Source organism: Pempheris klunzingeri, chromosome 10 (genome assembly GCF_042242105.1).
Source record: "Pempheris klunzingeri isolate RE-2024b chromosome 10, fPemKlu1.hap1, whole genome shotgun sequence".
Lineage (NCBI taxonomy): Eukaryota > Metazoa > Chordata > Actinopteri > Acropomatiformes > Pempheridae > Pempheris > Pempheris klunzingeri.
In genome coordinates this window covers 7,468,242-7,481,974 of record NC_092021.1, presented here as the reverse complement: position 1 = coordinate 7,481,974, position 13,733 = coordinate 7,468,242, and the positions used below count along the sequence as shown (strand labels likewise).

The 13,733-nt window shown below is 40.4% G+C and overlaps 1 protein-coding gene across 1 annotated transcript; it reads left to right on the top strand.

Annotated features, from left to right (window-relative positions):
- The first annotated feature begins 49 nt into the window (after positions 1-49).
- lss (lanosterol synthase (2,3-oxidosqualene-lanosterol cyclase)) lies at positions 50-10,547 on the top strand. Its single transcript, XM_070838418.1, has 22 exons — positions 50-63; positions 939-1,098; positions 1,311-1,449; positions 1,743-1,851; positions 2,478-2,599; positions 2,799-2,895; positions 3,737-3,872; positions 4,981-5,089; positions 5,413-5,531; positions 5,691-5,788; positions 5,980-6,007; positions 6,233-6,289; positions 6,703-6,774; positions 6,961-7,011; positions 7,125-7,274; positions 7,710-7,806; positions 8,438-8,543; positions 8,859-8,924; positions 9,009-9,089; positions 9,257-9,427; positions 9,731-9,809; positions 9,948-10,547. Exons 1-22 carry the CDS (start codon positions 50-52, stop codon positions 10,083-10,085), a joined length of 2,199 nt encoding a protein of 732 aa, XP_070694519.1. The 3' UTR covers positions 10,086-10,547.
- The last annotated feature ends 3,186 nt before the right edge of the window (positions 10,548-13,733 follow it).

Genomic DNA, 13,733 nt, shown 5'->3' with positions numbered 1-13,733 from the left:
TACATATGGTTCAGCGGAGGATTCAACTGTGTACCTACCACTAACAGATATGACTGAGGGGACGTGAGTATTTTGTTTTATGTTACTAATAATGTGGCCAAAATTTCCTCCACCGTTTCTCATCCGAAATAACGATTAATGCTTCTCTGTCAAAAGTATGAGTCAACATGTAGTTAAACTAACTATGACTGAAGAAAACAGTAGTTGTGGCAAAGTGTCGTCAGAGTTTTAAACTCTCATGGAGATATTCATGATATTTGCTTGTTTACAGGGATTGAAGGCATCCTGTCAGGTAGAAAATGAGGGACAAAATGGACATTTAAATGTGATATAAAGTGGGTTATTGTGTCAGGAGAAAGGCCAAATGAATCAGATACTTTGTGGATTCAAAGTTAACTTGTACAAACAAACTGCTACAAAATTAAATATCTTCTTAAATGGTAATGCATCAGTACATTTTACTGAAAATACTTGTCTAGTTCTGCTTTACATTATGGAGCTTACAATTCAGCTTTTATTAACAATAACAATGATGATAATAATTTGATAGCTCTCATATCTTGGTCCATCTGAGCGAATCAAAGTGATTTTATTCCATTGGTAGTGCATCCTAAGAGAACAACACCAAAAAATGGACGTCCCTATATGTACGCCAACAGTTTTCAAATGGATTGTGGGTGCTGACACTAAACATTACACTGTCCCGCTTACAGTATCGCAGAATAATGCAATACAAGATGTGAAAGTCACAAAATGAATCGACCAAGTTAACAAAATCACTTATAGGCCCTTTGAAACACATTTGATAGGTGGTTTCTCTGTTGAGTGATTTTTTTTGGGGGGGAGACATTATAGTAGCCTATGAAATGTATGATAAGATCACAAATCCAAAACCATATTGAACAGTTAGATAATCTAACACTTGCTGTATCTTCTAGGCACCTACGAAGGCGAGGGGGGCCGTACAGGACAGAGCCAGCTACAGACCTGAGCCGCTGGAGGCTGACTAACGTGGAGGGCAGGCAGAGCTGGAGCTATGTGGAAGATAAGGACAGAGAGCAGACGATGCTGGAAGCCCATTCGCTAGGCTTGGACACGGTAGACCTTTGTTCTTTGTTCTTCGTGACTCTGAAATCAGGCAGTTTCAAATGGTTTAGTCTTGTATATTAAGTATTCTTAACACTTACTTTGCACGTATTTTGAGTTGACTGGGTAATTCTGTATTCACAGTTTTAACAACAGTATAAAGCTGGCACCCTAAACAATGAAGTAGTTGAGTATAAAGCTCTAATTGTTAATTCTCTCCACAGAGTACGTTTGTGTCCGGCTCCCCTGCTGCCCACACAGCTGCAGGTGCAGCTCTGAAGGGAATGCACTTCTACAGCCACCTCCAGGCCGAGGACGGTCACTGGGCAGGAGACTACGGCGGACCTCTCTTCCTGCTCCCAGGTCAGCCAAATCCTCCTCATCCGTGTCCTTATATTTGACACCTGTAATCAGCTCTCAAGTGTCCCTCCATGCAGGTGATCAGTTTGATTTAAATCCAGTTCAACTCTCATTTTCATCTTTTTGCTCATTTTGATTGGAAAGTGATGGAGAAAAGGGGATTTGCAGATGGAGCTGTAACACTAAATAGAATATAGTGGAGGATTTCTTGATGCCAGTGTTTTTGTGCACGTCTGTCTGTCTGCCTGTCTGTCTGTCTGTCTGTCACTGTATGGGTGTCTGTTTCTGTGCTTCAGGGCTGCTGATCACATGCCACGTGGCCAAGATCCCTCTGGCCGAGGCCTGGAAGAAAGAGATGGTGAGGTACCTGCGCTCCACTCAGCTGCCAGACGGAGGCTGGGGTCTGTAAGTCAACAGCACACTTTTTTTATGCTCTTTGATATCCTCGCATAACATATCACTGATGTGCTTCTATTATAAGATGATTTGGTTGGTTTTTAGTACCTCTGAGTAAGGTCACTAAAACAGGGAGAGCTCAGTATCATTTCAGCAAAGGTGAACTCCAGAACTGGATACTCATAGCTCTGATGAGTGCACTGCCTTCATTTTCTCATCTTATTCCTCAAATTGAAGAGTTGGTGTTAATACATGATAAAAGCATCTACACATATAGCGGCTATAGAACTGCTACAGGCAGACGTGGAGAATAGAGTCCTCACTAACACCAAGAAGGTGGAGCACATCACATTTGTAACTATTTATCCACATGCTTTTGTCTTTTAATGCATCTTCTCATAAGCTTTAACTGTTTATTTTCTTGTGCTTTTATTATCTTACATGCAATTTTAATGATTCTGTGTCTAGTTTTTATTGTGTTTTATGTCCCTGTAAAGCTCTTTGAATTGCCTTGTGTCTGAATGGTGCTATAGAAATAGAAATAGAAATAGCCTTGCCTTGCCTAGAAGCGTCCATTCATTTGGAGGATTGATTATGGCAGCATCGTGAATGTGTTGTGTTTTTTTTTTCTTCAGACATGTTGAAGACAAGTCTACCGTCTTTGGCACAGCACTGAGTTACACCTCTTTAAGGATCCTGGGTGTAGACCCTGATGATCCAGATATGGTTCGAGCCAGGAACAACCTGCACAGCAAAGGTGAAATAGTATCAGTAATATCAGTTCTTATTAAATCGTTCTCAGTGATATTTACAGCCAGCGCTGACTACTGACCAACACACAGCTGTACAAACTGTGTGACAAAGACATTTCTTTAAAAGGGAATATGTTATGGCATGTTTCCTGCACATTTAGTAGCTTCATACTAAAGCTGTCTGTGTGGTTTTATCTTGTACAGGCGGCGCTGTGGGGATTCCCTCATGGGGTAAATTCTGGTTGGCCATTTTAAATATCTACAGCTGGGAGGGAATGAACACACTGCTACCAGAGATGTGGTACGATATGTCTTCTTCTACCCACCTGTCACGCCTTAAGTTACACCATTACTGTCTCAATGACACCGGACAATGAAACTCTCATTTTTAATGTCACAGAGACACTACAATGCTGCTGTGATGTCAAGCATTTTTTCTTGCTCTTGTCTCTATTTATGGAGTCATGGTGGCTTTTGCTGCACATGCACATGAAGAAAAAGGAAGGGTTGTCCATACACTGAGCCTTCCTCAGCCCCCTAGAAACTTAATTGATGACTCATTTTGACCTGCAAGGTCTTCGCCAAACATCCACACGTACACAGAACAAAATGATACACCCATTAACCCCCCCAAAAATTTGTTTCTTCTCACATATAATGTGCATTGTGCAGATTTTAACTTTTTGACTTTTTAAATAACGTCTCCACAAAATGGACACATATCCTGGCTGCGTCCCTTTATTTGGGACTTGTGTCTTTTTTATGTGCATATTAAATTGTTTGGGGGTAATTTATATCCTATGATCTCCTGATTGTAGATGGAGCTATAATTCTTGGTCTGTATATATAGCTTGCTTTTCCTTCACATGTTTTTTTCCTGGATGAAGCCCTTGTAGGTGAAAAGTGCACAGCCTCTCTGTTTTTTGGATGCTGTTTTTGGCAAAGAGTGAGTTTAAAAGCTTTGATTAACTTAGAACTTGCTGAGTCATTGTTGTTTTAATTATATCAGCTAGTGTGAAAGCGTAGTAAAAGCAGAATGTCAGCGATTGTCGTGGGAAGCTGCCTTTACCTCAGAGCCAGTGCAAACATTTTTTCTCTTATATCAATTCATGTGGAGATGTTTGTATTTTTGTCTGTTTCAGGCTGTTCCCCGCTTGGATGCCTGCCCACCCTTCCACCCTGTGGTGTCACTGTCGCCAGGTCTACCTCCCCATGAGCTACTGCTATGCTGTCAGACTGACTGCAGAGGAAGACTCCCTGGTCCTCAGCCTCCGACAGGTGCTGGAACCACAATGTCTCACCAGGGGGCGCCATACTCACTACGTTTTAGCCACAAGCCAATGATAGGTTTTGTATTTTGCTGTGTTTGATTCTCAAGGCTAGATGTAGATATGATCTAATATAATGGCCCTTATTAATTTATATATAAGATAGTAAGGTTAATGGTAAGAGCTGCAACAAACAATTATTTTCATTATCGATTATCATCATCTGTCACTTATTTTTGTGATCAGTTGATTAGCTGTTAATGCTTTGAAATGTCAGAGAAAAAAAGAAAAATGAGTCCAAGGTGACGCCTGGAGAGTTCTGAGGGTTTGTCCAACAAGCAGCCCAATACCCAGAGTTCCAAAATGTTTGATTTAAAATATATAAATAGATCTAAAACAGAGAAAAGTAACAAACTGTCTTTATTGTGAGCAAATGCTTACCGTTTTGCTTCATAAATGTCTTGGAATTGTTAAATGGTTTATTAAACTACTTTTAAAAGTAAATGCCAGCTTTCTGCTGTCAGAAATATGAATTATAAAATAGTGAAAAACCTCTCTGTGTATGAATGTACCAAGTTTGGGCTGTTTAAAGGCATTATTTGCAAAAGGAGTTGTAGTATTTTTTTCGCAAGAGACAAACTGGAGTACAAACTGAACATTGCAGACTGATACTATACAGGTGGATGACAAATTAAACAAACAAGCATAAAGTATCTTAGTTGCTGGGCCAACACAAGCCTCCAAAACAGGTTCAATACTCCATGTAGGCATAGTCCCTGAACTCAGCTGCACACGAGGTTCCGATCGCTCCAAAATCTCCCATTGGTGTTCAGCTGGCATCAAACCATTCAGTGTTTTGTGTGGAAGCATCTGCATTTGTTCTTTTTCATTTATCCCTTTATTTCCCTTTATTTTTTTCTCTCATCTGTACATCAGTGAAGGAGTAGCCAGGGATGGAATCTTGCATTTCTGTGATTCCTCTTTAAACTATGCACAGGGAGCTGCCCAGTCAATGCAGTTTCTCTTATATTTTGACAGTTGAGCTGAAATAAGATATCAACCACGCCTTAATATTTTTATTTTTGTCTCGTTGATATGTGTAACTCTTTGTTTTCTAGGAGCTGTATGTCCAGGACTATGCCACAATTAACTGGCCTGCTCAGAGGAACAATGTGGCAGCATGTGACATGTACACACCTCACAGCACACTGCTCGACATCGCCTACAGTAAGTATGCACAGCACACTGTGCACCATGATGGTAAAACACCCCCGACAGAAGTATGTTACTGTGAAACAAGCCACATGTAATTACCATCGCCAGAAATGTTTTATGCAATTACAATTTCACTTAAGTAGGGTAAGTAACTGTGTGTTGTAACTGTGTTTGATTTGCTATAAAGGTGATGACACACAAATGTTTTGCACGTTGCAAATTAACGATGCACTCGACAGTGAGACATAAAAAAAAAAGTGTGTTTGTCACTGGAACTTCCCTTAAAGTTGCATTATGAATCACTGCCCTGACCTTGTGACTTTGTTGCCCTGCAGTGGTGTTAAATGTGTATGAAGCCCACCACAGCACCGCACTGAGAGGAAGGGCTGTCAAGGAACTGTATGAGCACATCCAGGCTGACGACCGCTTCACTAAATGTATCAGCATTGGACCGGTAGTGCATACACAGATACCAAAACATAGTGGATATGCTTGACATATTATAACAAACACTACAATTCATTTATTTTCAAAGGTTTTCAAATCATCCTATTTAAACTGACAAGGAAAGAAACAGACGGGGTAAACATGACGTATTGATCCCTCTCCTCAGATCTCCAAGACCATCAACATGCTGGTTCGCTGGTATGTGGATGGTTCCTCCTCTGCAGCCTTTCAGGAGCACGTGTCCAGGATCCCAGACTACCTCTGGTCAGTCTGCCAACAGCTTATTGACAAAGCAAATCTGTTGTTGGTGCTCAAGAAAAACTATGAACTACTTATTCTGGATATTCTAATATGTAATGTGTTGAAAACTGTTCATTCAGTAGTAATAAATCCTTAACCAAAGCTGTGCAAGAAAGTATTCAACTGATGAACTAACGCTAAATTCTGTGTTCCAGGTTGGGATTAGATGGCATGAAGATGCAGGTGAGAATTTTCTCTCTGCGCAGCTCTGCTGTGATAGTGCACAGTACAGATGTAGAGGTAGTTTTGAAGGTGTACAAAGGTAAAACATAAGGGTGCGTCACCCTAAAGGAGTCTGTTGAGGGGCAGATAGGATGGATGGACTTAAAATTAACTTTTCAGTTCCGATTACATTCTTTTAGACCACTTGCACTCAGTAATTTCCAGTTTCCTTTTTGCTGTGCACAGGGGACCAATGGATCTCAACTCTGGGACACTTGCTTTGCTGTACAAGCTTTTCTTGAGGTAATTCATGTTTTCAGTGTTGATGCAAGCTTGCAGGCAGGGATACATATAGTATGAAGATCTAAGAACAAGTGTGATGTGATCTGATGTGTTCTTTCTTATTTGTCTTTTTCCTTCTCTGAATATATTTGTTGTGATTGTGAGGTGACTGTGGAAATTAAGGTCAAAGATCAAGGATTTCACCCAGATTTCTGACCTTTGTGATATTCTCTCACAGATCTGAATAAGAACATATTTCTTGCCACAGAGTTTTGTCATTAAGTACAAGATCTGTAATTGCACTTAAATCTGATATTACTGAAATGTAAACATCACCATATTGTAAATATCATCTCAGTCACATTGAGAAGAGCTGTTGTTGCCATTAAATCCTGCTTGAAAGGTATCATGTGATTATAATAAGGGTCTTTCAGGCAGGAGCCCAGGACAACCCCAGACTAACCGAGTGCCTCAGAGATGCTCATCAGTTTCTCACCATCACACAGGTACCATTAACATCTCAGTTACATGGATTTCATTACTGAGCAGGAACAAAACACATATCTTGATATTGCACTGGTATAAAGTGTTCATGGAAAGTTCATTAAGTGTGGTAAATATTAAAACAGCGTTATGTGAACTGCTTTTGAAAAATGATTTCTTAGGCCTGACTAGTTTTTCTATTCTGGCAGATACCTGAGAACCCACCAGAGTACCAGAAGTACTACAGGCAGTTGAACAAGGTAAAACTAAAAGCACACAAGAGCCGCTTTTCAACAGTGTTTTTCATTTCCTTCCCTGTTGGCCTATACATGTATGTGCGTGCTCCATTTATCCCTGTGTTTGTTCTCGTCAGGGAGGCTTCCCCTTCAGTACCCGCGACTGTGGTTGGATTGTGGCTGACTGCACGGCGGAGGGTCTTAAGTCAGTGATGCTTCTGCAGGAGCTCTGTCCCTCCATCGGCCGGCCCGTCACCTCAGAGCGCCTGTACGATGCTGTCAATGTGGTGAGTCAGCACTGAATAAATGAATAAAGTAAACAAGTCTCTTTTTGGTAGTTTAGGCACATAAATATACCACCATTGCCATCTTTCCACAACTGATCCTATATGAAAAGCTTCGCAAGTTCTATTTTGATATTATCAGTAGTTTAAAGGATCAACACATTGGGAAATATGTGCTTTGTTTCTGAGAGTAGATTGACTGAAGATTGATACACTCTTGGCTATCTTGGCTTAGAAGTTAGCTTAGCTTAGTGCAAAGACTGAAAACGGAGGCAAACAGCTGTCTCTTGTGTAGACTTATATTTTCTTAGTTAGCACTAAGAGTGTTTGGTGTGTTGTTTAAGTAGCACCATGGTCCTGGAGAAATGTTATTTCATCTCGCTGTGTGCTAGCCGTATACGGTTGAAATCAGTCAATGTGTTTATCCTCTCCTTTTAGCTGCTGAGCATGAGAAACCGTGACGGTGGATTTGCCACATATGAAACTAAGAGAGGAGGGAGACTGCTGGAGCTGCTCAACCCCTCCGAGGTGTTTGGTAGGTCTGCGGCTGGCACCCTACTGTCAATACTCATTGTATGCACTTCACTGCCACATATATATATATATATATATATGTACATATATTCTTATTCTTATTCTTAGTCTTAAAAATATGCATGCTGTCTATCTACTTTATGTGACCAAATAGTACAGATTGTGATATGATAACTTTAAGTTAATGGCTAACAATTAATAGAAAGGCATGACATAAAAAATCGCTGAAGTGAAGCCAGGGAAATGTTCATTTTGTAAAAAGAGCATCATACAAGTTGGCGCCTCATTAGGTCTTGTGCAGAAGGTCAGTTTACTGCCAGGACTGGATGTGAAAAGGGGAAACAAGGAGCCAAATATAAATATGACATTTCTGTGTCCTTTCAGCAATAAAACGATGGAAAACTTTTTCCACTCTGCACTCTGGATATGTTGCAATACTGTGGTGGCCTTTTCAGCACCAAAGGGCATTTTCCCATGTTAAAAAGAGGATGTGGTATGTGTCGCAATGTGATGTTTATTAGTAACATTGGGTGCTCTCTCTCTCTCCCTCTCTCTCTCTCTCTCTCTCTCTCTCTCTCTCTCTCTCTCTCTCACTCTCTCTCTCTCACTCTCACTCGCACACACATAAACAGGTGACATAATGATAGATTATACCTATGTGGAGTGCACCTCGGCAGTAATGCAGGCTCTGAGGCATTTCCAGAAGGCTTACCCTGAGCACCGTGCTGAGGAGATAAGGTATATTACACACACACACACACACACACACACACACTTATATATCTGCATGCATATATTAGTTTTAATTACTGAAAGACACCAAATCACCTGAGTAATCTGATGGAATCAAATAAACATGCATAACTCAAAGCTGATTTCAAAAGCTGACTCAGTATGAGTTCAGATCGTATTTGTTGCCATCCTGATTTTGTTTCATGATGGCAGAGAGATCCGCCAAAAGAAAAGGCTATTCTAAGTCATCTCTCAGTTCTTTGAAACTCTGGAGGGAAGAGGTGAAGGTTTTCCTCCTGTGTTTGTTGATGTCTTTTTCAGGTCCACTCTAAGAGAAGGACTGGAGTACTGCAGAAAGGTGCAGAGGCCTGATGGATCGTGGGAAGGGTGAGACTCCACTGACTTTCTGATATCATACTAAATGGACGAGTCATGTTTAATAGAGCATAATCCTTGTGTGCCTATGCTCAGGTCCTGGGGAGTGTGCTTCACGTATGGAATATGGTTTGGCCTGGAAGCCTTTGCTTGTATGGGTCACGTCTACAAGGATGAGTAAGATTTCCAGACACTGATCACAAACCAGTGAAATTTCACACTGAACCATAACCATAGTTTCTGCCCCACAACAGCAAAGATACCATTAACTTTCCAAGTCACACAGGACATCCATGAACCCCTACCTGACACAGTTAATCACTCTGCTGTGCCTCTGTTACCAGGGGTGTGTGTGTGGAGGTGCAGAAAGCTTGTCAGTTCCTGTTGGATCACCAGATGCCGGATGGAGGCTGGGGGGAGGACTTTGAGTCGTGCGAGCAGCGGTGCTACATCCAGAGCAGCGAAGCTCAGATCCACAACACCTGCTGGGCTTTGTTAGGCCTCATGGCCGTCAGGTAAGGCAGCGCTTTACTTGGGTTTGTGCAAAGTGCTTAGATCAATGTGTGTATTTCGGCATATTCAGGAAATTAGTGGATATAGGGTGTGCTTGGGTCCTTTAGTCTTTAGTCATTTTTTTTATTCATCTGTTACATTTATTTACACACAGCACCATATGAGACGTCTACAGGCTATTTATCTAAATATAAAATGAAGTTCCAGTAGCAGATATTAGAATTTAATCTGATTAAAACTAATTTATTCAAATCCAGAAAAATCAGTTATTTTATTTCAATCAAATCTCCTGCGTGCATGACCAGGCATCCTGACCAGCAGGCCATTGAGAGAGGAGTACAGCTGCTGATTGACAAGCAACTACCCAATGGAGACTGGCCACAGGTGATTCTTTACATGGCATATATTGTATTATTTACATGTCATATTCTGCGTCAAAGTAATACAGCTTATAGCTGGACAGTTAATCAAATTACAATATGAAATGTAATGTGAGCTTTGATGTGTGATTGCCCTCCCCAGGAGAATATTGCAGGTGTGTTCAACAAGAGCTGTGCGATCAGCTACACCTCCTACAGAAATGTCTTCCCGGTGTGGACCCTCGGACGCTACTCAACACTTTACCCCAGCAGTCCGTTAGCTGGAAAGGTGAAGCTGTGAGGACGGATCATCGGACTGTGCCGGGATGAAGAAACAAAACGTCTTCAACTAAGGCAAAAAAAAAAAACAGCCACAAACTTCAGACAATCAGTGGAAAATGTACATATTGTGTAAGTGACATGTTCCACCAGAGCTGTCCTGATGGAGTAAGTGTATGTGTTGCTCTTTTAGTGCCTGAGTGTAGACCATGGGCGTATTGGCCTTTCAGCTGTGTTTTCAGAGTTGAACCCATCAGATAAACACACTTCATTCTTTGAATTTCTCTCCATGTTGACATTACAGGATGGCTCATCCATCAGAGCTACTCCTTCAAAACATTCTGTGATCTGCTGCTACCTAAGACGCCCTCCATGTTCATGTGCACTGGTTTAGGACGCGTATAAAAGCATTTATTCCCATGTTGCCTTATATCCCTGCCCATTCTTTACAAGTTGAATTTAGAATAAACAATTTTCTATGGTATTATCTTGCCTGTGTCTTCAGTGTACTTATCACTGGAATGTACGCAGCCAAATATCAAAGTGTACATATGGCAGTTCTTCTATTTAAAACTTAATTCTCACAAGACACGATGCTGATCTATCATGATTTTTAATTGTTTTGATGAGACCAAATGTTACCCTTATGTGACAATGTGACAACAGTTTAATGGACAGTGATTTCCCATGATGTTTTAACCTTTATCAGAGTAAGAGATTTGGCAGAGCAGACACATTTTTTTCAGCACCACCTCCTACTGCACGTGGGAACATGCTCTGGCATTGGTTTTACTGTCAGAATATTGAGAAAAGAAGCTGGCGGATTCAAAGCTGCAATCTTCCAGTCATAAGCCTGCCTCTCGAACCCTCAGGAGCAGAATCTGTACGTTTTGTCACTTTAAACATAGATACAAACTCTGAGGAGAACTGATAAGTCTCTGACACCTGAATTTTTGAAGTGGATTTACAGGTGTGGTTGTGACTGTTTTGAGATGCTTTAACAGTTAAAAGGTGAGTGTAAAGGTCTGTGAATGCTCACACAGCATAATGAGCATGACAGTCTTCGAATGCCACGGGAACGTCTTGTCAATAAAAGCGTGTTTATTTGTGTAGCTCAGGTGACTGCAAAAGCACACGGCTTTCCACTGTTTGTTCAGAGTCTTAAGCATGACCACACGCTGATAAGGAAGCTGGTTTTGTTTCCCCCACATTTTTTAGACGAAAGGGAGGAGGGTGGCGGCTGAATGCTGAATACTCCCCTCAGCAAGAGTTAAGATTACATTTCACGGTAAAATTGTATATTCAAGTATTCCTGTGGTTTAGTCAAAAACAGCAGATGTAAGATTTTTTTTTTCACCATTATTGTACTCAACTCAAAAATAAGGACTTCAGATTTGACTTACTCAAGGCATGACTCCCTAAACAGAAGACTGGATTAGGTTTGAGACTAATCTCCCAAAGGCTTGACTTGAGACGTGAATCCCCAAAGATTTTAGCTATGACTTGACTGCCACAGGTCGTGACTCACTCTTCAGAGGAGACAATGCATGTTTTGTTTCCTGATAACACTGCGGACAGCTATGAGGAAAAGGTCTATCAAAAGCCTGTCAGTCATGCAGAAGACAAAAATACCTCTGAATGAACGCACTGATTCAGGTGTTAAATGATGTGTGTTTGTGTTCGTTAGATCTATGTGTAGATCTTTTATTTATTTATTTATACATTTTTATTTTCACAATGTTCATAACACCAGTATGAGTATTACAAATAGCACGACAATGCTATTTTATCAAAGTTGTAATATTGTTAGTGTGTACTTAGTTACATGTACTGGATGGTACAGATTAAACACACTACGGGTCACATCCTGTAGCCTCATGAAAACAAAGGTTTTGTGAGGAGCATGTGGGCATTGCCCCTGATGTACTGATCCAGGTTCAGGTGTGGCTTCACATAAAAGGAGCAGCAGGTGACAGCTGTGTCTGTGAATTTTCCTCTCCAGCACAAAGTAAGTTCTCTTTCAAACTCAGCTGATGATCTGTAGCACTAACACTTTTGTACATATCGGCTGCAATTGCCTGTTTTTGAATGCTTTGGAAGGTTTGGAAGGTTTTGTAAAGTTCATTGCCATCTCAGGTGTTTGTTTTTTTTTAATGTGAAAAAGCATTGATTTGCTCATTGGGGATCTGTGTGGATTCATTCAAATCATTTTATTTTCTTTGATTTTAGGGTTTGACGTTTTGAAATGGACAACTCACACAAAGGTAAATAACTAGCTTTTGGTTCGTCCTCATCTATTCCATATGTATTGAACATATTTAATATAATTGGCCTTCACATTTACTAGATATTGATTTATTTATTTATTTTTTTGTCAATTCTGTTTATTGAATTTTACATATAAAAGCAGCAATTACAGTCATACATTCAATAACGTATAGCTATTGTAATTCAGAACAAACAACAAATTTACCTCTACTTTCAACCATGATGGAGGGGTCTCAATATCTTACTAGATATTGATTTATGACTAATTACAGGAGGACACTGTTGTCAAGGAGGCCATGGCCATGGACACGGACACGGTCATGGACATGGTCATGGACACGGTCGTGGACACGGTCATGGAGATAAACATGGTTGTGGCCATTGCCACGGACATGGACATGGACATGGACATGGACATGGACATGGACATGGGCACAAGCGCAGGCACAGGCACAAGGGTGGCCACAAGCATGGCAAGTGTCACAAGAAAGGGAAGGACTGTCATGGGGTAAGATTCAACATTTGAAGCGTTCAGATCATTCACACCAGAAAGTGGATTTTGTTCAGAGTTCAGAGAAACATGAATCATAAAATGTTTGTAGAATCCTTTCTAATGAAGACTGAACACAGGGATACATTGATTTATGACTCATTCCAACTCTTTTGGCAGGAACTGAATGATGAAACTGTTATCTGTTTGTTTTTTCTTCTATGTGCATCCCTGCTGTAGTCCTCTAGCAGCTCCTGCAGCAGTGACTCTGACTAAATTCCTGAATGGGAAAAGAAACAAGGCAAGTCACCACCTGAAAACCTTCAACCTCTTTCCTTATACAAGAATCATGTAAATAAAGACGTTCTTTGTAAGTTAAAAGCATGTATTTTCTTGACCCAACAAATGTAAACAAGCTTTTACTAAACATGTGGAATACACATACAAAACAGAAATCTTTCACTTATTGTATGGCTTTGAATCAAATACTAACATAATAAATCACACTATACTGTCGCTTGCGTTTCCCTTATTAGTGTCATGCCCTGTATTATCATATATGAGAAATTAAGTTATGAATGTCATTTTAACTCTTGACCTTATCAATTAAAACCCTCAGCTTTAAACCATTCATATTAATTAAACTGACATTAAACTGCTCTACTAGTTGCAAAAAGGGGTCCGAATGAATGGAAGTCTATGATAAAATTAGGCGACTTTTCAATTGATTTATCACCTCAGTTAAAATTTTCCTAATGAGCTTATGGTCTCAGTAGCTAGTTTCAAGACTTCTTCAATCCAGCGTGGTGTTCATTTTGTAAATTGTGGTCCCACTTAGAGTAAAACAGCCAATACAGCAGGGTATGCTTTAGGGCGGGACTGTGTTTTTCTTTTTCTTCGTGAAATGAACGT